The sequence below is a fragment of the Gopherus evgoodei genome, chromosome 1 (assembly GCF_007399415.2).
Source record: "Gopherus evgoodei ecotype Sinaloan lineage chromosome 1, rGopEvg1_v1.p, whole genome shotgun sequence".
Classification (NCBI taxonomy): domain Eukaryota; kingdom Metazoa; phylum Chordata; order Testudines; family Testudinidae; genus Gopherus; species Gopherus evgoodei.
The window spans coordinates 50,765,914-50,791,931 of NC_044322.1; the positions used below are offsets into that span (position 1 = coordinate 50,765,914).

General features: G+C 43.0%; 1 protein-coding gene across 1 annotated transcript in view; it reads left to right on the forward strand.

Annotated features, from left to right (window-relative positions):
* LOC115652173 (complement C4-like) overlaps positions 1–26,018 on the forward strand; it is a 93,716-nt gene that overhangs the window by 62,883 nt on the left and 4,815 nt on the right. The window contains 14 exon segments of the mRNA XM_030563872.1: positions 494–650; positions 1,624–1,728; positions 3,518–3,686; positions 4,182–4,348; positions 4,896–5,054; positions 5,615–5,674; positions 6,635–6,728; positions 7,490–7,661; positions 10,841–10,928; positions 12,250–12,324; positions 14,418–14,526; positions 17,592–17,681; positions 18,064–18,156; positions 20,565–20,648. Of these exon segments, the coding sequence (XP_030419732.1) occupies positions 494–650; positions 1,624–1,728; positions 3,518–3,686; positions 4,182–4,348; positions 4,896–5,054; positions 5,615–5,674; positions 6,635–6,728; positions 7,490–7,661; positions 10,841–10,928; positions 12,250–12,324; positions 14,418–14,526; positions 17,592–17,681; positions 18,064–18,156; positions 20,565–20,648 (1,622 nt within the window).

Sequence of the window (26,018 nt, forward strand, 5' to 3'; positions counted from 1 at the left end):
TCCAGTTTTAATCACAATAGAATTACTGCTGGAGCCCTGGCACATAAATACCTAGCAATGCCAGCTGCAACAGTGCCATGTGAACACCTCTTCTCATTTTCAGGTGACCTTGTAAATAAGAAGAGGGCACATTATCTCTTGCAAATGTAAACAAACTTTTTTGTCTGAGCGATTGGCTGAACAAGAAGTAGGAGTGAGTGGACTTGCAGGCTCTAAAGTTTTACATTGTTTTATTTTTGAGTGCACTGTAGACTTTGTATTTTGTGTTGTAATTGAAATCAACATATTTGAAAATATAGAAAACATCCAAAAATATTTAAATAAATGGTATTCTATTATTGTTTAACAGAGCAATTAACCGTGATTAATTTTGTAATTGCTTGATTAATCATGATTAATTTTTTTAATTGCTTGACAACCCTAGTACTAATTCGTGTTAGCAAACCACAAATATCAATGAGTTTAGAAAATGAAACCAGTTTCTTTTATACAGGCTGACTGCATTCATTGCTAAAGTGCTCACAAGGTGCAGAAAATACATCAGTGTCGAAGACCGTTACATACACAAAGCTGTTTCCTACTTGCTTGGACAACAGCAGGCGGATGGCTCATTCCGTGACCCTCACCCAGTGATGGACAGACTTATGCAGGTTGGTCACTGAAAATGATAAGAACCTGTTCCCATACGGGCCAGATTCTCAAATTCTGTAAATCGGTGTCACTCTATTGAAATCATTGGGACTATACCAGCTGATGATGTGGCTATGTGTTTTGTTTTGTTTTGTTTCCCCCTGATTCTGGACTTTTATCTTTTGCTTCCCATATAATTGTGTGTGAGGAGGAAAAAATCAACAGCTCTTGCAGGAAAATATTTTTAACTCTTTAAAAGGATGAGTATTTGAGGCAGACTGGGGAGGAATTAAGACTTTTTCTAAAGGCAGAAGGTGCAGAAAAAAAACCGCAAAATGAGTCAAAACGCCTCACAGTGAGAGACTCAAGGAACTCAATCAGTTCAGTTTATTAAGAAGATAAAGTAGTGATTCAATTACAGTGTATAAGTACCTTCATCAGGAGAAGATACTAGGTACTAAAGGGCTCTATAATCTATCAGAAAAAGATATAAAAAGAACTAGTGGCTGCAAGCTGAAGCCAGACAAATTCAAATTAGGGATACAGCACACATTTTTAACCAGGACTGTGATAAACCATTCAGACAAACTACCAAGGGAAGTGGTGGATTCTCATCTTTTGATGTCCTCACATCAAGACAGGATGCCTTCCTGGAAGCTGTGCTTTAGACAAGTTATTGGGCTCAGTATAGGAGTAATTGGGGAACATGTAAAGGCCTGTGTTATAGAAGGTTAGAGTAGAGGATCCAATCATCTTTTTTTACTTTAAAAGCTATGAATCTATGAATGAAAAAAAAATACTTATACAATAGAAAAAGAAAGTGTGGCTGGGAGAATGGAGAAGGATGTTAGGGTGGGTGTATTAGCAACAAAAGTGTGACCGTGTGGTGGTGGTGGTGGTGATTTTTCATACAAAGAAATAAAATTAGATTTGCTCAATTTAATAATAAAACAAATGTATGCTTTAGAAGCTTTCCCATGATTAACCTTCTAGGGTGGAGTTGGGAAAGCTGAAGAACATTTGGCTTTGACAGCCTTTATAACCATCGCTATGCAAGAGGCCTTGAGGGCTTTCGATGACTCTAAGTCTTCTGAGGTGGTAAGAAGCCTGCTTTTCTTTTCTCCTTATATCTTTCATTCTCTTTTTACGTGCATTTGTTTTGTGCTGGCATGTGTACTGTGCTCGGTTTAGCGGCATAGAAATTCCTGAGCATGTCCTTGGCCTCATCTTCACTATTGAGGCTGTATTTCCACTGTGGCACCACCCTTACACTTATTGGGCCAGATTCAACTCAAATTTCTGTTGGGAGAAATACAGTCACAGCACCTCAGTGGCCACAAGTCTGCTGGGCTGGTGCAGTGCAAAACAACCACAACCTTTCCTCCACTGTGGGGAGACTGCAGATCCCCAAAAGCACATAGTGCAGGCCAATGTGACTGGAGGACACATTGATTCAATGCATCCCCTTGGCTACCTCTAGTAGCAAGTTTCTTTGAAGCCCCTAGCAGATTTTAAAGCTACCCTCCCACAGGTCAGAGCCAGAGGGAAGGTAAGTGACAGCATCAGTACTTGCTCTCATTGGAGTGAATCCTTTCTATAGTGCAAGAGGAACAGTGGGCCCAGGGAAATGTGATTTTACACCAGTGGAGGGAACCAGGCCATTGTCAGTGGTGTGCTTATGATACTTTGCTTTTCTATAGCTTCTTTCATAGGAAGATCTCACATTTAAATGAATTAGTCCTCACAATGCCCCTGTGAGGATGGAAGTGCTGTTATCCATTAAACAGATGGGTAAACTTGGAAGCCAGCACTATAAATACTGTTACAAAATGAAGCCAGGACTAAAAGCCATGTCCTTTGAGCTTCAAACACAATAATTATTCTGTAATCCATGGTCAGGTAATAAAATCATGGTTCTAGGTAGAAGCAGGAACAGAGGAATATAGTAATAGCCAGACTGAACAGTGGCCAGCACTAGATGCTTCAGTGGAAGGTGAACGAAACCTCCTAACTCTAATAATTAGAGACTGGCTTAACCCTTGAATCATAAATTTTAGTCTCTCTCCCACAGCCTATGTTAGAATCAACCTCTCTGTATTCTTGTTATCCATATTGACGGCCAATCCCTTTTTTAATCTTGCTATGTTTTTGGCTACAGTGACATACTGTAGCAATGAATTCCACAGTTTAATTTAGCATTATGTGAAAATGTATTTCTTTTCATTTGTCTTGAATTTGACCCTAGTGATAATAAATAATTAATAATAATTAATAGCCCCAGATCCTGAAGTCCCTATTCAGGCAAACTCCCATTTTTGTCTGAGAAAGGACTATGTAAAAATTGAGTAATAAACTCAGGATTTGGCCAAACAATGCTGTTTAGCACTTATCTGGCACTTTATAAATTCAGTGCATTGGACAAATATTCATCTTGAAGTATCTTGTTATTGCACATATTACTGCCTGCATCGTCTTCGAAGCCTTCCTCTCCCAGAAAATTAGGATCTGGTGCCACAACCATTGCAATCAGATGCTAAAGGTGCCTCCTCTTCTCCTCCAGAAATCAGCTGTATGTAGCAGGGAGTTTCTGATGAGAATTTTGTACTCCTTGTAAATGGAGCAATTGCAACTCAAATAGCCCATCTATTTTAGCATAGGCCAGCTAGTGCTCATATCAGAAATCATTTTATTCCCTGCCAAAATCTTCAACAAATATAATTGTTTTGCATTATTCTTAACCACAATTACTAGGGTCTCCTCACTCCCATTCAATTTAATTTAGAAATATCTGCATTGTGTTGTTATAATTCATTGGAACTCAGATCAGTGTTACCTTTTGCATTGGTTTTGTATCACCCTCCAAACTGATCCATATTTATTTCCACAGAAACGAGGCATTGAGAAAGCTGTCGCTTACGTGCATCGAGAACTCTCACCTCAGCTGAACTTCTACTCAGTTGCAATCTCTGCCTACGCTCTGGCTCTTGTGAAACACAATAGCTCAGAAGCCAAACGAGCAGAACAGATTTTAAGAGAAATTTCTACACTCGATGCAGGTACTAATAATTATTCTTACATGGTGATTTGATTTATAAAGCACTCTTCCTAGCCAAAGTCCTTGTGTGCTGTTGCAACATAATTAAAACAAGATGAGGTGCAATAAGGCCAGTGTGATTAAATGTAGGTTATATGCAGATTATTAATTCTAGACCTATTGGAATAATAATTCTACCTTTAAGCTATCCCCAGAAACAATCTTAGCACAGCACTGAGTTGGCATTGCATACCTTAGGATCAGTACTCTATAACAACTGGGTCAGTACATTGTGATCAATGCACTATAATGGCTGGGATAAGTCAAAACTCTGTTTGGAAGCTGGTTTTTAATAACCTTTGCTTCTTATATTGTCAGAGTGGTGGTGGCTTTCTTTCTTGGGTGGAATCATTACTATGAAATAAATTACCTATATTTTTCTAAATTGAGCTAAATTGAAGCAATTTTTGGAAAATACCTTCCCCGGATTGATTCAAGGACTGAGTTATTGTTTCAGCAATGCAACAGCGCTACTGGGGAAATGGTGAAGATGCAGTTTCTATAGAAGCTACCGCTTACGCATTACTTCAGACATTATGCCAGAAGGATATCAAGTATGCAGAACCTATTGCTACATGGTTAATAGAAAAAAGGAAATATGGTGGTGGATACTGTTCTACACAGGTATCTGGCTTTCAGGCTCAATGGAATGTGTGGGGGGAAAATACTGTAAAATACCCTTATAAACTCTTCCAATAAATATGGAAAGATAAATATTTTTATGGGTCCAACCAGGCAGTCTTTTACAGCAGTTCAGGATCATAATGTTATGGGGTGAAACTGGATTTTCCATTGGTAGAAAGTTGCTTATTTTGATTGAAGCCCACAGTCCTGAGGTCCTTAAGTAAACGCCTGAGAATTTGGCCCTCAGAAAAAAACAATATGGATTAGTGAGGGTTCCATGACTTCAATGGAGCTACGAAGATTTATATCCATTGGAGATCTGATCCAAAATGTTGATAGAACAATATGGAAAATAAGATGAATGGATTGAGGTGGATGAGCAGACATGTGGAGACTTCAAAGAGAGAACCTCAAAGGAACAGAGATCTAAAAAGGAGACATCTGAATGAGGAGTTACTTACAAGGAAAGGCATGTGACTAGAGCACTTTGCTATTGCTGAAAGACTCCAGTGTGGCTGGTATTCATTTGTGTTTCAATCTCACACAGGATACAGTGGTGGCCCTGGAAGCTTTGTCACAGTATAGCATACAGACTATAGAAAGCGATCCCACCATTCTGAATCTTGCATTAAACCTACCTGGAAGGCACAAAAAGCACTATTTTAACCTGAACAGTAACAATGTCCAGATTCAGGAAGAACTACAGGTACTCAACCCTTTATTGTTCTAAGTTGGGATATTTCCTAGTTTGAGAACAGAAGGAATGTCTTCATTTCTCAGCAACCTTGATGTACTTTGGTTGCAGCCATTTTTCTGTGTAATAATAATATTTAACATTTATAGGCACCTTTCTGCCTCTTCCAGATGTTCAGATTGCTGCTTTCCCTCCAATGGGAAGGACCACTGCAGTCATCTGTCCATTCAGGGTCATCTTAGGGGAGGGAAGAGGCAAGATATGTCCTTTGCTCTGACCCACAATGCAATGGGGCCTGGAAAAATGATCCCTACTCCTGCTGCAGGGATCACTTTAGTGAGGTAGGAGAAGACATGCCCCATAGTTCCTTGAATGACAGTTAGGGAACTGTTACAACCCTGCACTAGGGTGGGGGAACCCCTATTGTCCCTCACTCATGGCAAACAGGGAATACCTTCTAACGTGGTTGCCCAGATTCCAGACAACAAGCAAGACTCTCAGGAATCACAGTAAAAAGACAACGTGAATAGTGGCCAAAGTGTTAAATGTCTGCTGTTTGGTTTGGTTTGCAGTTTGACCTCGGAAGCAAAGTTGAAGTGACGGTAAAGGGCCAAGGAAATGGGACACTGAGTGTAAGATGGAGCTTGAAAACTTATAAGTTTCATTTTATTTTTCTCTTTCAAAAAGAAAACGGTACTAATTCACATCTGTAGGGGCCTGCCCTGCCATCACTTCCAATTACACACAGTGCAGGAAGGAACCTCAGGCAGCCTCACCCCTTCTCAGATCCTGCCGAACAGTAACTAAGCAAAGCAATCACTACCCCATACTGCCTAAGACCCTGTCCTTATGCATCTCTGCTCTCCCCCAAATCCCTGGCAAATAGATGCAGAGAGCCCTGAAGGTCACAGATTTTGTCTGTTTTGGACCCGGCTACAGGGAAAAATTCCAAAGTCTATGGAGCCTCATGGAGAACTGCCTATTAGCTATTAATTACACTTAAATTACTTCAGTTTGCGCACCTCCACTGAGTGCTGTTGGTAGGGGACGAGGAGGGGGTGTTTGAAGTGGGTATAGGGTGACCAGATGTCCTGATTTTATAGGGACAGTCCCGATTTTTGGGTCTTTTTCTTATATAGGCTCCTATTACCCCCCACCCCCATCCTGATTTTTCACATTTGCTGTTGGATCACCCTAAGTGGGTAGGTCCCAGGCCATTTAGGTCTTTGAATATTGCTCATCAGTCTGTCATTGTTGTATCCACTACAGTCATCAGGAGATAAACTGTACCTATAACTACATTATGAGCTATGGGTGTGAGTCCCCTGCTCATGCACATAGACTCGTGATAGTTCTCATTGAGCTATCACAAGTAGGGTAGCTGCTATAGCACTGGTAGCTGCATCAGAGGCATGGCTGAGTCATACCAAGTACAAACCTGCCTAAAACTAGTTTCTATGGAATCTCTCTCACTCTCCCTGATCAAATGTAACTTCCAGTATGTGCACAATCAGATGAATTGCTGCAGACCTGTTTGGTTAAATTCTTTGTTATTTAAAGGAGCTTTTAGGATGTTCTCTTTTTTTTTTCAGATACAAAAAATATATTATTCTGTTGAAATGGAGAACACCACATGTAATGACTTGATTCTGGAAGTTGAAATGGAAGGGAACGTCAAATATTCAAGTAAGTGAAAAGAAAACAGAACAACTGTTTTTAATGATGGCAAATTTGGCTAAACCTTGATAGTATCCTATGACTTTTTAGCTGATTAGATTGGGAAAAAAGAAAGGTATCTACTATAGTGCCTTCAGGACAATTTGTATTTTTATTACATGTAGTAATATTTTAAGAATTGTTTTATAAGATCCCAGTTGACTTTTTGGAGGGTGCTTAATAAATATACTTATGTTATTATTATTAGTTATTACTAGAGAGCAAGGGTGGCCTTCTTATGTTATTATTATTAGTTATTACTAGAGAGCAAGGGTGGCCTTCTTGGCCAAATGACTTAATATCTCTGTGTATTATGGTTCCCACCCAAAAAGAGTTAACATTTCCTGTGTCTGTCTTTTAGCTATTTATTATACTGAAGTCACTTCAGTTGGAGCACCTCCACTGAGTGCTGTCTGTCTTTTTTCCTTAGATTGTTAGCTCTTTGGGGCAGGAATTGTCTTTGTGTATTTACAGATGGGGCCCCAATCTCAGCTGGGACTTCTAGGTGCTACTCTCATACAAATTAAAAATAATGGTGATTATTGCAGGCATTTATTTGAAGCTTCAATTTCAAAGATACATGAGATAATGAGACTGAGAAAAGTGAAGTTTATAAAAGCAGTGGAGGTGGCAGGAGTCAGCACGGATCCCTCACAAAGTGCAAAAAGGAGAGCAATCAGCAAGCTTTTCATCCCAGTCTGACAGGGTCTGATTGTGTCTAACACCTCCAGGTGCTCTGGATGCTGAGGAAGAGGACTATGATTATGGGGAGGACCATGCGACGGAAACCAGAAGAGATGAGCCCATGAGCCAGATAGAATGGTTTGACATCCGCAGTAGAAGGAAGAGAGAGGTGCCTGTTCCCGGTAAAACAGAATCATTACGTTACAAAGTCTGCGTCAGGTAGGTTCAGGACTAGGTTAACTCTATTAGTGAGATTACACTCTTTTGGTTAGGAAGTCTTGGTCTTATACATCTTTCTGCCATTTGTTGTCTTTCTGGAAGCACACGTTCAAATCCCAGCATGGTGGCTCAGCTCTTTGTCTTGCAAGACAGTAAAGCTGATTTCCATGCAGTGTATGGGGTATGAGCCATTCACACCAGATCTTAAGCACCAAGCTCCTGTCTGCTCTGCATAACATTAAAGAATAGTTTGTCTGTCTGTCTGTTTGTTTTAATGTAAGATTTTGCCCCAGTGTTCTTGGTCAAAAATTAACTCATCCCTTATATCCCCATAGTTGTATTGTATGCCAACTATTCACCTGGCTGCTGCCCTCCACCCCAGAGGTGGTTGCACTTAAGCATATATAAACAACAGAAACTCAATAAACGACACCAAAGAGAAGAGGAACCTCAGTGGGATTAGTGTAGTTTGCAGATCACGGAGTGTTGGTGTGTGCCCTGTGTGAGTAACCTCCCTCTCCCTGTGGATGTCACACATTCTCCCCCACTCCCTCGCACTCATTAATGCCCTGGAAAAGAACTAGTCTATTTACTATTGGCTGGCGGGGCTTCTCCAAAGATAGACCAGGTTCTCATGCTGTTGTGTGAAGAGCAGAGGGGAAGGTCTGGCTCTCAGTGCCCCTGGCTCTTTTGGAACCATGGGAATGAAGAGAAACTGGTAGTTGTGTAGTAGAGGCACTGGAGCCCAATGGGTGAGAAGGGCCTTTATTAAGGCTGCTGTTTCACTCCCCTCCTGTTTAATGGTGGCTTTTAAGCAATGGCAGCTCAGAGTTTTAGGCAGGAGTTTGTAACTTGCTTTTGTTCTGTAGCTATAATGAATGAAGAAGATGGCTCCTACCATCCTAATTTTCAGAGAGGGGATGTCTTGTTGTTTGCTAATCCAAAAGCAGGAAAGGGCAGAGCTGGCAGAACATAGTGTCCTATACAGAATAGGGTTGCAGCAGCCATTTTGCTTGCTCCCACTGTGGATTAGCAAACAACAAGACATCCCCTCTTTGAAAACTAGGATGGTAGTAGCCATCTTCTTTACTCACTATGGCTACAGAGATGACAGCATCTCTCCAAAAAGCAGTGCAGCATTATGAATGGGACAGCTGGGGTAGGTACCTTTATATACCCATTGCTTGGGGTGGCACTCTCCAAGGGGTGGCACTCCACCTCCCCTCTTCCCCCCCCCACACTTTTTTTTTTTTTTTTTTGCTTGGGGCAGCAGAAAGCCGGAGCTGGCCCTGGCCAGAGCCCTGCCTCTGGAGAGCCAGAGCATCGTCCCCTGGAGCCAAGCCCGGGCTGCAGTGGCAAGAGGGGTTCCCAGAGTGTGAGAGGAGCTGGGGAGGGAGGGAAGCAGGGCCCGAGATGCAGGGAGGGAGAAGGGGTCCTGCTGCTGCCACTGCTGCTGCCCTGAGTCTCCCCAGGGCGGCACAGTGTTTCCCCGCCTGAGTGGGCTGTGCAGAGCGCCACCGTTCTGGGCAGTGGGTGCGGATCCCAGCTCATGCGCTGATGGGGTGAGTGTCTGGGCAGCCCAAGCTGCCAGGGAGCTGCCACCGCCCCCTCATAGCCCCAGACCCAGCCTGCCGTGCACCTTCCCCGCCTCTGCCCCGCACTGCCTGCCCCAGGCCCCCACAGCGCCAGGGACAGGGAGAGGCAGAGCTTGGCTCCGAGTGGGGCAGTGGGGAATACTGCCCCGCCGGGGGACCCCCACAGCTCGGGCACCTGGGGATCAGTGTCCATCCTCTCAGCTCTGCCTCCACGAGGCTGGGAAAGCAGCTGTCAGCGCCTGCCCCTCTCAGCCCTTGCACCCCCCATCCTGCTCTCAGCCTCTTCATTTGTACCTCCCCCATCTCTCCTTCACTGCACCCCTTCCCCTTGTACTCTCCCTTCACCTGCACCTCTCCCCTTGTACCCTCCCTTAGCCCTCTCCTCCCGCACCTCCCCCTTCCCCTGCACCTCTTCTCCTGCAACCCTCCTCATACCCGCTCTCCTCCTCCACCCTCCTCTGTGAGTACAGCACACCCTGCTTCTCTGCCAGTGCAGAGCCCCCAACACCCCCACACCCACTCCTCTGCCTGAACCCTCTTTACTAGATCCCCATCCCTTTCCGGGTACAAGTTTGAGGGTTAGTCCCTATGCCTTCCATGTGCATTTGGAGTACTAAAGCTGGGCTTGCAGGGGATGGGGGGTGAGATTTATACTAAAGTGAAATAAAAATAGGAGAAACGGTTTGATCCGCACTGCAAGTGTAAACAGGGATTGCTGTGGTGAACAAGGAGGTTGTGTTTTTGGGTGGGGGAGAGCCCAGAACTTGGGCAGCAGGGGGTGCAGTGGGGGAGGACACTGGTGGGGAGGGGAGAGCCCAGGACTGGGATGGGAGGCAGCCAAAAAATTTTTTGCTTGGGGCAGCAAAAAACCTAGAGCCGGCCCTGCCCTGAACTGTGTTACAGTGCACTGCACACTTGCAATCCAGTGTGGATTTAAGGGGTTGTGGTTTACCACAGCATGAATTATCGAAGAGCCACTGACATTTGTAAAACACATTGTAACAGCTTCTGATGAGAGGCACCATGTAAATGTAACATACAGTCATCATCTTCAAGAAATCGGAGACGGCTCAACAAAAATAATCCAACTCTGAAGAATTTGGGAACGGAGAGGAATTAAAGTGCATTAGAAAAGCACAAAAGACAGTTGCATATTTAGGAATTTAGTCTCTAGACATAAATTTTAGCTATTTACTTGCCTAGGTAGATAAGTTTAAATAAATGGCTTTTAGGAAAGCTTTGGATTGTGCTCATTGGCAATAGGAATCAGAATCTGTTTCATCATCACCAGGCAGGAATGGTCAGGCTCTTCAGAAGTCCCTCTTTGTAACAAAATGTAAATGTACAATGTAGAGAGACATGATGGGGGAGGTAATATCTTTTATTGGACCAACTTCCATTAGTGAGAGAGACAAGGTTACACAGAAAGCTTGTCTCTCTCTCTCTCATCAATGGAATTTGGTCCAATAGAAGATATTACCTTACTCACTTAGTGTTTCTAATGTCCTGGGACTGACATAGCGACAGCAACACTGCATATGTTGTACAATGTAAGCATTTACTAACAGCAATTTTCCCTAAAAGATCCGCAGGTCCCAATATACCAAAGATGTCTCTAGTTGATCTCTCACTTTTAAGTGGCTTGGAACCTGACACAGCTGAACTTGAGCAGGTGAGGAGCATTTCTTTCATTGACATCTGTAATTTAATTTATTATTTTTGCGCTGCTCTTTGGAAGTCTTTATTTATCACAAGAGCTGGTTTTTAGCCCCAGGTATCTCAAAAGTTTGCAGAATAATTAACAGGAAACTGAGAATCGGGACAGACATTTTCATTATGGAAAGAGGGCTGTCGATCAATCACAGTTAATTCACGCGAAAAACTAAAAAATTAATCATGATAAAAAATTGTGTATTGTTAAACAATACAATTCAATTGACATTCATTAACTATTTTTGATGTTTTTCTACATTTAAATTATAACACAGAATACAAAGTGTACAGTGCTCACTTTAAATTATTATTTTTGATAAGAAGAAGCAGGCAGCAGTATCTCCCATAAATGTAAACAAACTTGTTTGTCTTAGCAACTGGCTGAACAAGAAGTAGGACTGAGTGGACTTGTAGGCTCTATAGTTTTACTTTGTTTTGTTCTGAGTGCAGTTACGTAACAAAAAAAAATCTACATTTGTAAGTTACAAATTCATAAAGAGATTGCACTACGGTACTTGTATGAGGTGAACTGAAAAATACTATTTCTTTTGTTTATCATTTTTACAGTGCAAATATTTGAAATAAAAAATAATATAAAGTGAGCACTGTACACTTTGTAATCTGTTGTAATATAAATCAATATATTTAGAAATGTAGAAAAACATCCAAAATATTTAATAAATATCAATTGATATTCTATTGCTTAACAGTGTGATTAATACAATTAATTTTTTTAATCACAATTAGTATTTTTGAGTTATTGTGTGAGTTAGCTGCAATTAACTGACAGCCCTAGACACATGAGCTGTGAATTGCACCACTAGCTCACATAGTGTAAACATACCCTTAGTTAGGGATTGATTGTTTTTGTTGATAGGTGGCTTGTTTGATGACTACTGGATTTGTCCTACTAGACTTTTTTTTTTTTTTTTTTTTTAAATAGTCCCTGGCTGGATATGGTGTTTGGCTGCTTGAGTCAACTCAAATCTTAATATTTTGTATTCTTTTGTCTTATGACCATTAGATGCTCACAATGTGCCCTTCATAAATGGATTAAATAAATAAAATACAATCAAAATGAGCAAACAGGCCCTCCATATACTCATTCAGAAAATAGCCTAGGTCCTCCACCACATAAAGGAACAGCAGACCAAGGAACTGTTCATTCTGAGTAAGAATCAACCAGTCCAGTACAATACACAGCTAGGCAGTTTAAGACAGCCAGCAGAAGCCAAAACAGATTTTAAACCAAGGTAAAAATGATGTTTCTGTTTTTGTAGTTGGTAAAGTCTGCAGACCAATACATCGACCACTTTGAGTACAAAGAAGGAAAGGTTATGCTCTACTTTGGGGAGGTGAGTGAATCCTGTATGACTTTTCCAACTTCCGTCAGGTGATGCTATAAAGAAGGGAGTATGTTCAGAGGCATATCTTTTAAATCTGTATATTGTTGGTACTGTTGCTCAGATCAATGTAGTTCACCCAGACACCGGACAACAGTGTACCATCATGAATTAATTAGAGGACATACCCATTCTTTTCCAAAAGTACCTTTAGGCCTTTGTAATACTCAGAAAGGTTAATACCATGTTCTAGACCAGGACTTTGGAACAAAGTCACAGAGCCCCTAATGAATCCATTCAAGCCAGAGCAATTGCTAACATTTGTGAGGCCCCAGGGCCTGAATCCTGCAAAGCAATTATGCATGTGCATAACTTCAGGCATGAGAGTAATCCCATTACAGACAGTGTGTTTCCATGTGTGTAAAGTTAAATATGTGCTTTGCTGGATCAGGGCCCATGATAAGACGTCCTCAAATTATCTGCCTTCTGGGTATCTACAATGCCCCTGACATCCCTGTGGCATCACTTCACATGGTGACTGCTTCCTTCAGCCATTTGAGATGCTTCACATCCTTAAGTGACACTCAAGCATAGATGTTACTCGCAGGTAATTTACACAGAAAGCAGCAGCAAGAAAAGAAATAATTAAGGACAAGGGATATGTTAGATATGTTAGTACTGCTATGGCTGACAAAGTGATTGTGTTTATGTGGGGATCATAAATAAATGTAACAGTATGTAAATTAAGTGTAATGGGGTCAGCACCCACCTCTCGTGCATGCCCCCTTTTCTCTGGTTGACAGTGCCTGCAAACATGGTTCTTTTCACTGCAGGGTGGGGCACCCACCTTTTGTGGATGGCCCCCTTTCTCTTGGTTAGGTATGAGCCTGCTTTTGGTTTTTTGTTCTTTCAGTGGGGTGGCAACCACCTCTCGCAAGCACCACCTGTCCCCCAGCCAGTGGTTCTCTCACCTGGCCTTCAGCAGCCTGGCCTTCTGGCCGAGCTGCACATGCTATCCCCGCTTCTGGGATATACAGTCCTGAGTTCTTATCACAGCCCTGGTTTGGGGCTGTAGCTCTTCGGCTTCTTCCCAGAGGCACTGCTTTCTTCAGACACCCAGCTGTGGCCCGTCTCGGTACCTTCAGCTGGTTCCCATTTCAGCAGCCCTCCCTGGGCTCAGTCTGCTACCAGACCAGCAGGGCACATCTCGGTGCCCTTGTCTGGTCTGGCCAGGTCTTGTGCTCAGTCCTCTGGGCTCAGCCTGCCCCCACTGACTTTTTGATAGCTCTACTGCTACTCTATCCAGCCAGCCAGTCTTTGGCAGTCTTCACGGGGCTCAGTTCTGTCTGGTGAACTGTCCGCAGTCCAGCCACGCACCTGATCCTCCCTCCTCAAATGCCACACAGCCACTGAAGGCTCTGCTGTGCTGCTTGCCTTTCATTGGACCCTTATTTAGTGGCTCTCGCAGCCCTTCTGGTTGGTCGCTCTTCTGCGGCCACTCTAGGCTACCTAGACTAGAGGACTTCTCACAGTTCTGTTCTGGGAAAGGGTGATGCAGGACTGCAAGGCCTCCAGCAGGGGGCCTTGGGACCTAGTCTACCCTGCTGCAGGCCCTGTGCAGTTACATACTTAACATGGATCTAAAGCTGTCCCTTAGTTCTATAAAATAACCAATGCATATTGGCACAGGACACTGGGATGTTAGGGCCTGATTCAGGAAAGCCTTTAAGCCTCCATTCCTGTTCAGGATGACTTCAGTGGGACTTAGGCACATGCTTAAAATAAAGCAAGTGCTCTGATGATTAGGGATACTTCCCTGAGTGAGGATCTCAGAAAGAGAAGACCATCGATGCTGTACATAGCCAATAAACCTGCTTATTCTTTAATAGCAAGTCTTTAGCATATTGATTCAAAGCTCCCAATAACCTGGGAAAGAACAACCTTATGCATTTGTGGCTGAAACAGACAGTTAATTCATCCATGCTGTCAGAAAAAAAGTGTTCAGCAGAACCAACACTACAGACACGAATAAATTGTGGAGTGGTTGGAGAGCATGAATTATCGTTTTGTAATAAATGTTATTTGTGTTTGCTTTTTTTCTGCAGCTCAGTAATGGATCCGAACCAGACTGTGTGTCGTTTGGGGCTAAGCAAATCAATCCCATGGGTCTAGTACAGCCAGCAAACGCCATCATTTATGATTTTTACAACCCTGGTAAGCTGACCCAGTAGTACAGAAAAAATAAACATGAAACTATTTAGAAAGGGCAAGATGCCAAGATTGAATTTTCCCCTTCTGACCGTTGAGAGGAAACCCTAGTATATTGGAATTTGATGAGTGAATCAATATTTTTCTAACAGTGCTTAATGAAAAGACTCCCCTCTGAATAATGACTGGTAATGTCACAGCGAGAGCACACTTTAACAGAGACCTTCTCAAGAAGTGATCTCCTGGTTTGCATTGATTGCAGGGGACTGAAAATACCTAATTTTACTTGTATGAGGTTTTTAAATGAACTTTTCATGCTTGTGTAAAATTAATCTCCATAGATCACAGAGCCATAGGCGCCAACTCCATGGGTGCTCCACAGGAAAAAATTAGTGGGTGCTCTGCACCCACCGGCAGCCAAACTCCCCTCACCCACCACCCCCCTCCTCCTCCAGGAGGGGAGGAGAAGCAGGAACATGGCACACTCAAGGGAGGAGGCGGGGAAGAGGTAGGGCCAGAGCGGGGATTTGTGGAAGGAGTTGGAATAGGGGCAAGGAGGAGCAGAGTTGGGGTGGGGACTTTTGGGAAAGGGTTTTGAATGGGGGTGGGGAAGGGGCGGGAAGACACAGAGCTGGGTGGGGCATCATGGAAGGGATGGAGTGGGATGGGTGCAGCGGGGGGGAGTCAAGCACCCATGGCAAAGAGGGGAAGTCGGCGCCTATGCATTGAGTATGAGCAGCAGTAGACCAAGCTTCCCTAAATTTGTCCCTGGGATCAACTCTAAGGACAAAGGCCCTGGTTCTCAAAGGTATTTAGGTGCCTAACTCAATACATTAAATGGAAGTTAGACATCTAAATGTCTTGAGGATCTGGGCCAAAAAGACTAGTTCAGTCTCTATGTTGATTCAGACCTTGACCTCTGATGGTACTGTTAGCACAGTGATCAAGTAGCGCCATACATGGTGGTGGTATTTGTAGTGTGGATCGTTATCAACTAGAAAATGTTTAATTGATGAATTTGCATCAGAACTTTTATTTTTCAAGAAACAGTAGATGTTTTACATAATGTTTTCTCCTTTAAGCTTTCCATTGTGGATCTGTCCACCACTGAGCTTTGTTTATTAGACCAGTGCTTCTCAAAATGGTGGTGGTCTGCAAGCCATCAGCTGCCAGTCCTTGGCGAGTTTCCTCATAGGAAGGTTGAATAGGTTTATAATATGGCACTGGTCCCTGGCACATTGGAAAAAAAAATTGCTGGTCCTCCACATCAGATAGCTTGAGAAGCACTTTATTAGACCATCTCTTTTCCTTTACAACATCCAACCTACAAACCAGCTAAGTACTCCAAAGCCTAGGCTTCTTAGAAGTCCTTTATAGAAAGGAGACACTTCAACTGCAAAATATCATGAGTTTTCCAGTAGAACCTAGAGTCCCCAATCAGGATCGGAGCCTTGTAATGCTAGGCATTCTACAGACACAAACACAGTAAAAGTATTTCATTTATACTTTTTGATTTCTAGAAATGGAACCAAGTTGCAAAATTAAGATCTATCTACAGATTTCAAAGTTTTAGGGGGAAATGAAGTTTGTTTTTGGTATGGTCTATTCTAAAGCTAGGTGCCAGTTGCAAAATCCAAATCCAGAAGAATTTAGAAACTTCAGCACTGTTTGAATCTGGGGCTTTGGTTGAGATCATATATAGCAGCTTTCTATACACTATAGAAAGATATGGTGCATTTCTTATTCTCATCTAAATATCAGAGATTTCATTTTAACTGCTAAAATAAAGGAGCCTGGGGGTGAGGAAGAAGAATATTGGGAATTGTAGCAATACGCAGACAGAAACTAGATTAAATTACACTTGCTTGGCTCTATGACTGATATTTGGAATGATCAGATTTATGAGCCAAAATACAACTGAAGTTCTGATTAAACCAGGATAAAGCTAAACAGTCAGTGTATGGTACTTGATGGGTGAGAAATGAAAGAGAGACTATTCAAAGAAAGTCAGAGGTGGCTGTGCTCTCTGTGTAAACATCATCAAACCAGAGTGAAGATAGTGCCTCTCAAGTTATGTCTACGCTGCAAATGAAGTCATGACTGGAGCCTGGTAGGCACACCAACACTAGCTTTCATCTAGCTAGCATGAATAACAATAGTAGTGAAGACATAGAGGCATGGTTCTAGCAACCTCAATACATTCCCAGAGCCCCCAACAGGCTTTTACTCAAGGGGCTAGCCTGTTTTACCACATCACTGGTATTGTAACCTGTGTTAGCTAGAATAAAGGTAGCATAGGTTTCCCTCCCTGTGCTACAGTCACACCTTCATTTGTGTTGTGGACATGCTCTGAGAGTCAATGGCCTTCTCAGACCAATATAATATAGGGAACAAAGTTGTTGCTATCTTCTCTGTAAATGCCATGGCAGTGAACTATATTTGCAAAAGAAAGATACCCTGATGTGAGGTTGCTCAAAGTCCCACTCCTTGTGAGACTTAAAAGCAGTAAGGTTATTAAGTTCTATTTCTCTTCTCTCTTCAGACTGCCTCTGCTAGCAGATGAGGATAGCAGAGAACAGGCAAACTTCAGACCTCTAAACTGCAAGCAACCACTTGGAGCCCAGTCTAAACCCCCATCCTGAGATGTTTAGATTCTGATCTTCCCCACCTGTCATAATTCTGAGCACAATGAAAACATTGGGCTAGACCAATTTACACTATCTGGCCCAGAGATAGAAAGATGGCTTATAGGACAAAGGTCCTTAATAGACATTATTTAAAACTTGTAAATTAGTGTTGACTGCATCCCTTTTTAAATAGATGTTTTATGTGATGAAACAAACCAAAAAAACAGGTTTAAAATTAAACACATTGTTCAGTTGGAATCCAAACAATGAGTTTCCATCAATATTATAGAGTTAAGGGACTGCAGTTGCTCATTCAGGTTGCACAGAAGAACCTTCAGTGCACTGGGGGCATTCTGTTGCAAAGCTGAACTGCAACTCTGCTCATTGTTGCCTTTTCCAATTTAGGCTGCTTGAGAATTAAATTATTTTGTTTCCTTTCTTTAGGGAGAAAATGCAGTGTATTTTACAGTGCACCCAGACAGAGTGCCATGTTATCAAAACTGTGCCATGCAGAGGTTTGCCAGTGTGCTGAAGGTAAGGTATTGATAAATGTGATTGAATCAGTTCCAAATGAATTCATTCCTTCATAGCAGCCAGCTGTTCATTTTTGGGCCAGAAGGGACAATTATGATCATCCAGTCTGACATGCAAAACACAGGCCATAGAACCTCACCCAGTAGTATCTGCACCAAGACCATAACTTCTGTTTGAAAGTTAGTCAGTCTTGATTTAAAGTTTCAATATGATAAAATAATTCATCACATCCCTAGGTACATTGTTCCAATGGTTAGTTACCTGCAGTGTTAAAAAATTGTGCCTTATTTCAAGTCTGAATTTGTCTAGTTTCAGCTTCTGATCATTTGTTTCTCTTAGGATAGAATGGGACTGTTGAATATATTTAAATTGTTCAATCTAGGTCCCTGTCCACAAAGAAGAATGACTTTCAGTAAAGCCATTGCAGCGGATACACGGGAAAGCTTTGCATGCTACCACTCTGTTGTAGACTATGGTAAGGCATGAAAGATATTTGTCAATGTCTTTTAAACTTGGTGTTTCTCTGTGTGAACCTTTTGCCAGGTGCAGCCAGCAGCAACCAGGAGTGGGTTTCAATATCTAGTGTTCCTTTCCATCAATACAACACAGAACTGGCTTGAGCCCCCACCCAGAATCCTGGGAAAATTACACACCACCCATGGTGCCTCTGAGAGGCAATACTTCCCCACTTGGAAGCATAGAGGCTGAATGTATAAAAGAAATGTTTAATAAAAGGAGGGAAGTGACTCAGTGTTAATTTGAGAAAACACCTCAAACAGGGTTTATAAACCTAAACCCTGAGCAAAAGACTGATCCCAAGTAAGTTGGGTAGTGTCCTTTTCCCCTCAGGTTCTTAAGTCCAGCAACCCAAAAGTCTCTTTCACTTACCTAATCTGTCTTTGCACCCCACTCACAGTTCCTTTTCTTGGTCAGTGCAGACCCAGAGTTCAGAGGTGCATCTGCAGAGTTCACCTCCCACCCTGGGTGGAGGAGGGAAGTAAAGGCACCTTACTCACTCCGCTACTCAGGGACTCACACGCTGCCCATCTCTGCCAGACACCCTGCGGCCAGCTGCCCTTCTGGCCACACCTTTTTGCCAGCCACCCTGTGAGCCACTCGCCAGTTGCTCCCAACAACTGCTTCTGCTGGCGACCTGTTCGCTGCACCTCTCTGCCACCCACCCTGCTGGCTGCGCCTCTCTAGCTCACCAGCCACTCATTTGCCAGCCAATTGTCAGTCATCTTCTGCTACCATCTGCCTCTCTGCTGTGATCGCTGCACATCAGTCTCTTAACAATTGTCAGCTCTTTGTAGGCTGTTCAGAAACACTACCCCATCTCAAGTGATTTCAGCTCTGACTGAGCATTTAAAATAACAAAGAGGCTCTTAATGTAGCCTATTTAGTTCTTTTTTTGAACAATTGGGGTAACAGGTTAAACAACTCCAGGAAGGACCCTTGGAGGAGGGGCCACATCTCCAGACTAGGAAGCATATTCCCACCCCTCTACTTTTACAGGGCTCTGGCATTCGAGCCCCTGGCTTAATGAGGTGTTTTCAGCTGAGGGTGACCCCCTCATTTGAGGCAGGTTACGCACAGCCCTGTTTCCCTGTATTCCTACAATAATTACAACTTTGGTAACAGTGTTTCACTACCCCTGCATTCAGTACTAAAGTGATTTGTAACCCAACACCAGCCAAAGTTGATCGTTTTGAACAATACAGCTCTATCTGCTGGGTATCTAAGCTGAGTAGGTGTATTCATGTAAAAACAGTTTGCTCTAGAAGTCTCTCCCCTTCCCAGTTAGCTGTCAGGGGAGAATTCATTCAGTTCATTTTGACCCTTATATCTATAGTGGTAAATTCTCTCTATAATGAACCTCCCCTAAACTGAGCAGAGTGACTGCTTGGAGTCTGTCTGGGATGGGGAGATGAGTGGGTATTAGGGCAGTCATTCTGGACAGGGGAGAGAAAAGGAGAGGTTTCCAAGGAATCTGGGCTGGGGAGAAGGGCAGTGAGTGGATGATGAGAAGTCTGGCTGAGTGGGGGTTGGGGCTTAAGAAAGAATGCATACCAGTATGTTACTCTGGTTCAGAGAAGACCAGTGGCATTGGAACTTCTGACCTTATAGTCCCTGGTGTTAGGTAATAATAATAAGGCCCATTTCTTATATAGCAATTTTCATCAGTAGATCTCAAATAGCTTCACATTCTATAACGTATTTTCCTCAAAACACCCCAGCAAGGTAGGGAAGTGCTGTGCAGATAGGGACAAAGAGGCTGCATGACTTGCCCAAGGCCACCCAAAATGTCCATGAGTAGGGAATTGAACCTTGATCTCCCATAGCCTAAGCTAATGCCTCAGCCACCAAACTATCCTTCTCTTCTGGTTGGAAAGGGGATAGCAAACAGTAGGTGACTCCTTCTAGCATTTCCTTCCTTCCCAAACCTGCTGAGCCAGCTAAATACCTCTTCATGTGTTTGGCTGACTGGCTCCTCTCTAGGGTATGCAGGGTGCAAGAGATACTGGAGGAAGAATGTGGCTCAGCAGCTTTAGTGGTGTGCACATGAATGCAGTGGTAGGACAAAGACAGACCTTTCCCAGTGCAGCAGTCCAGGAAACCTACTAATATAGTCTGGTCTATCTCCCAGTGGGAGGATAATGTCACATTTGGAAAAGGGGGTTCAACCCCACAAACTCCTAATTGGTGTCTGCCTTGACAAGTACATACTTTACCAGCTGTCTTTCAGATTTCCAGCTCTCTCATGTACCACTTGGTAGCACACCTGCCTCTGTGCTGGAAACCACTTAAAGTGTATTTGATTTTCTTTTCTGTACTCTATTTAATATTTGCATCCGTCCTCATACAAATACTATCCTGTTGCAGCATATAATGTAGAGATCCTGGGGATGACCCAGAAGAATGCTTTTGATTACTATGAGACCAAAATCCAAAGAATCTTAAAAGTCGGTAAGTATAAACTTTGTATTCATTTACGGCAAAATCTGGCCTTCTGCTAGGGAAGTAATTTTTTCTACCAAACTGGTGGCATTCTAAGAACAATAATACTCATTCAATAGTTCCATTTTCTATCTTTTAACAGAAATGCCCAGGCCGTTGTACTAGAGAGCTAATGAAAAATCTGTTTGTTTTAAAGGCAGGATTGAGATAGACATTTGCTAGTAATTAGGTACAACCATACTAACAATGGGTGAACAGGAACAGGTTTCAAGTTGGAATTCAGTTTAGAGTAATCACCCCAAATCAGAATAGTTATACAGGCCATCCAAACCTCTCTGAGTCTGTAAAGTAAAGCTGGGAATCTTATGAAAGCAGGACTGGACTTCCACTCCTGTCCCAGCTTGGAATACCCAGAGGCCTGCCTTTCTTATGCTGTTTCAGCACATTGTCAGCTCCAATCCCAGTGGGAGACAAACATGGTGAAAATAGATCTAAACATTTTAGAGCCTCCAAAAGCTTTGGTTCAGATGAACCAGCGAATCTTTCCAGAAGACTGAAGGAATAAAATGCTGCCCCCTAGGAGCAGTACATATTCCCTTTCAGGGAGAGAAGTCCAGTGGAGAGTTTTATGATTAGATATTTTCACACACATGTCTTGCATACCAGTTTGTCTCTTTCAAGGGAAGACACTGGTCTTTTCTTTTCTTGGTGGACAGGATTTGTTACTTACTGGATTTTACCATCCAAGAAGAAGGTGGTTTTGTTTTACAGATAGTGGCTCAAATATTTCTCAAAGTTTCTAGACCCTCGTTTAGTGTGATAGAGTTGAATTGTATTGGGTTAGAGAATGGTTAGACCTATCTGGTCCAGGTTAAGGTTTCCTGTCTTTTAAAAGCTTCTCTCAGATTCAGTTGATCATTCTCATGTGATAGTATGAGAACTCTCCACAGTATTTGCTGCTCAGAGCCAATGGATGGATTATGAAGTCCAGTTAGCTGGTGAACTAGACAGAGTAGCTCTTCAAGCTTGGATTTTGTATCTGTGATGACAGAAGAGAAGAAGATTGTCTTTGCTTCCATTGCTGCAGTGGAGCAGTCCTGCAGAAGACTTTGTGCTAATGGTGGGTGGGTTCAAAGCAGGTTTTGTGCACCACCATTCCAGTCCCCTGCCTACACACTTCCATTTACCTACTTCATCAATAAACCAGGACAGTCTTCACAGTAGTTGTGGGGGGAGAGGGTGGATAATATCCTAGGGGAAGTTCAGCCCTTGTGGACATCAGTTAGTTGTAGTAGCTTGTCAACCTCTTGGTCTTGTAGCTGGGAGGTTTGCCTTCCCAGAGCAAACTGAAAAACATAAAAGTTCCAAAAACTTCCATGGTCAGTCCTGCCTTGATGGTTCATTCCCCTGATGGGATGGAATGAAGGCACTCATCTTTGCCTGAATGAGCAGTAGCCACACCTGGATGAGCAGAACTTTTGTTATGTGCCCAGTGGTCCAGTTTTTAGCAGATGATCAGGTCCTGGGTGTGTGGGTCCAGAGAGAGCTTATGTGAACCCAGTGGTTTCCAAGTGCAGCAGGTAGAGTAATGCAGTCCTTGGCATTGTCTATATGAAGGGTGAGGATGCTAGGAACAGTGTTAATTCTAGGAAATCTGCAGGGTCTTAGCCAGAAAGTCCATAGACTGCAAGGTTCTCTTTGCTCTTATTCTCCCAGCCTATTATGGTGATTTCTCAGATAGTTACAGTCCCCCCATGGATTTGAACACTTATCAGACTACAGCATGAGTCATACAGTTACCTACAAGCCATAAGAATTTAAAAAACTGATGGCAATTTAACTACAATGGGCCTGAGGCAAAATGACATAGTTGCTCAAGTAAGCAAGCCCAATCCATCTTTGTTTTCCTTTGCATTCCTAGCTGTAAGGGAAATTGGGTCCCCTATGTGGCATACATGCCTTACAAGTCTTGTACTACACAACAAATCTGCAGCACTTGCTGTATTACTCAAGGGAGTAATGCCCATGTAGGACAGCATATATTACTGAACGGCTTTTTTCTTTGGATTTGAAATAGTGTATGTAAAATTGATGTAAGTTTAAACTAGTGAATAAATAAAATTTTCTTAGAGTTGGGCTTCAAGGGTTAATATTGTTTTACGACACACTGAAATCCTATTAGCTTTGAAATATTCAACTTTAGGATTAGATTTTGTATAGGATAGTTCAGTGGTTAGAATATTGACCTGCTAAACCCAGGGTAGTGAGTTAAATCCTTGAGGGGGCCATTTAGGGATCTGGGGCAAAAATCTGTCTGGGGATTGGTCCTGCTTTGAGCAGGGGGTTAAACTAGATGACCTCCCAAGGTCCCTTCCAACCCTGATATTCTATATCCAGAACTTTTCACACTCCAGATATCCCATAATACTTTATAGTGCAGAGACTGTGTAAGAAACCAGGAGTCACTATGAGCACAGCAATATCTTGTAAACAGTTTGGGATGGCTTTTAATTGTTGTTAAGATTTGTATATGTGCCATAGTTATGCCTGCTATTTTGCATTGTATTCAGAAGGGGAATTTGGCCAGCACAGTGGCGCTATCTGCTCTTTTCAAAACATGTCATGAGACCTCTAAATTCCATCTGAAATGTTGCTAGAAGCAGGTAGAAGTGACCTTACTTATATGTCCTACCCAAGTAGTAAAACAGTGCAGCACCACTACCAGTAATGCACTGCTGTGTTAGCATTTTTGTGTTCTGTCATTCTAGTCACTCTTGTATCTGGGCACCTTCTCTCTCCCCCTAGAGGTAGGTTCTTAACCCCAGCAATGAACTCAAGCCCAAGTCCTGACGTAATATTGAAATCCATGACTTTCTGGCCCAGAACTAGAATAAGATCATCTGACCCATTTTCACACAGAGATTAGTCTGTTTGCCAGAAGTTGGGAATGAGCAACAGGGGATGGATCACTTGATCATTACCTGTTCTGTTCATTCCCTCTGGGGGCATCTGGCATTGGCCGCTGTCGGAAGACAGGATACTGGGCTAGATGGACCTTTGGTCTGACCCAGTATGGCCATTCTTATGTTCTTCTTGTGATCCCTGTTATGTCTGGGAAATGAATGTCTTATGCAATAGTTTCTGAGAGAATAACATATCATAGTGATTTTCAACCTTCTTTCATTTACGGACCCCTACAAAATTTTGAATGGAGGTGCAGACCCCTTTGGAAATCGTAGACACAGTCTGCAGGTCCCCATGGGTCCACAAACCACAAGTTGAAAACCACAAGCATATTAGGATGCATCATTGTAGGGCAGGTCAGCAGCACTGGAGATGTAGATTTTCTGATTCTGCCTGCTACACTAAGCACTGAAACACCAATGCCAGCATTCTCTCTGTAGCTAACATCACCAATGTTGAGGTGAAGATTGTGAAACGTCAACTTCGCTGGGCTGGTCATTGTGTATGGATGACTGATACTAGTATTCTGAAGCAAGTCCTCTTTTCTCAACTTAATCATGGCATGAGGACTTGCAGGGCACTGAGGAAACATTACAAAGACACCTTGAAAGTATCTTAAGAAGAGAGGCATTGACCCCATGATCTGGGTTGAGCTGGCTAGCAATAGACTGCGCTAGTGCCACATCATACATCAGTCCTCAGCCCGTTTTAAAGAGAATCACCTAGCTCAAAAAGCTGAGAAGGAAGGAGCATGTATAGCATCCTGGCCAGCAGCTGTGCTCTCTCCAGGCAGATACCAGTCACATATGTGGGAGAACCTGTAGAGCATGGATTGGACTCCTCAACCATCTCAAGTCTCATCAATGACTTTTCCCCCTGGCAGATGACATCCTCATATCGAGGGATAACCGATGACAACCATATTGGTTTGCGTGTTTTGAAGAACGAATATGAGCTTAAATCATTTTTAATAAATGACTGCTTTGGTTTTTCAAAGAGACAAGGTGGATGAGATCATATATTTTACTGGACCAATTCCTGTTGGCGAAAGAGACAAACATTTGAGCTTCACAGAGCTCTTCTTCAGATCTGGGAAAGGTACTCAGGCTTGGTCTATACTAGAAAATTTGATTGGTTTAACTATGTCAGTCAGGGGTGTGGAAAAGCCACACCACTGAGTGAGGTAGTTAAGCTGACCTAGGTCCCTGTGTAGATGGCACTAGGTAGACATACGATTTCTTCCGTCGACCTAGCTACCACCTCTTAGGGATCTAGATTACCTATGCCAACAAGAATCCCTTCCATTGGCATAGGTAGGGTTTACACTGAAGTCACAGCTAAATACAAGGTGAAACAGATTGTTAAGCACAGAGAGTTAACACATGTTGCAAGAAACGCTTCAAAATAAAGTGGCCAGTGAACACCTCTGCAGTCATAGGACAAAGGTGAGTTAGTGGATTGTAATGAGCCATAAAACCAGTGTCTTTGTTTTTTAAAGGCTTTTCTTCCTAAATCTCTTCATCTTTATACAATTTAAATAAAGGTTCAGATAGGTTTTAAAAGCTGTTTATCAAAGCAACAATAGACTTTTAGTATCCTTATTAATGTTTGTTATTGACCTAGGTCTGAGTAGTGGCTCTCTGCTCTAAATTGTGGCCCTTAAAGGTAACTGTGTTAAGAAGAAAATTTGTGGTTGTTTATGAATGGAAAATGGGTCCCTGACCCGACCCTGAGAGTTTTAAACGGGAGGGTTTGAACCAGGCCCACCAATTTCTCCCCGCAGCTGCTTCCCACTGCTTTCCTTGGATGTAAGCCGGCTGTGCTCTGTGAAGCTACCATCCTTTCTCCCATTCACCAGCAGCAGAGGGCTGGGAGGAGAGAATAGCTCTGGGTTTTCCATTGCCTGCTTCTCAGCTGGGCTGTAGGACCCCCAGTAAGAGCAGTACCAGAGCCTAAGGGAGCACCCAACAAAGGAGGACAACTTTCCTCCAGAAACGTGGCCAGGAGAAGGGGAATAAAAGAGAAGAAACTGAGACCCACTTCCAGAGTTCTCAGGCCCAGCCCTCATGCAGGTTACAGGGGACTATTCTAACTGGTGTCAGGTAACACCTCTCCTCCTCTAGGGACCGCACATCACCTGAGGATAGTAGAGCACAGCGCACTGCAGCCACTCACCATCCCCGCTGCTCTCCGGTTGTGGTGAGGGAGGCATGGGAACTATCCCTGCCTGATCTGTGCCTGCTGGGGAGTTCCTTATTCCAGAGGATTCCACAGCAATGTCCAAAAGGAGCAGAATTTTGAAATAATATGTCAGCTGTAAGGATGACCTGAGGGTATGTCTATACAGCAAAGAAAAACCTGTGACTGGCTCATGCCAGCTGATTCAGGTCACAGGACTCGGGCTGCGGTAGGGTT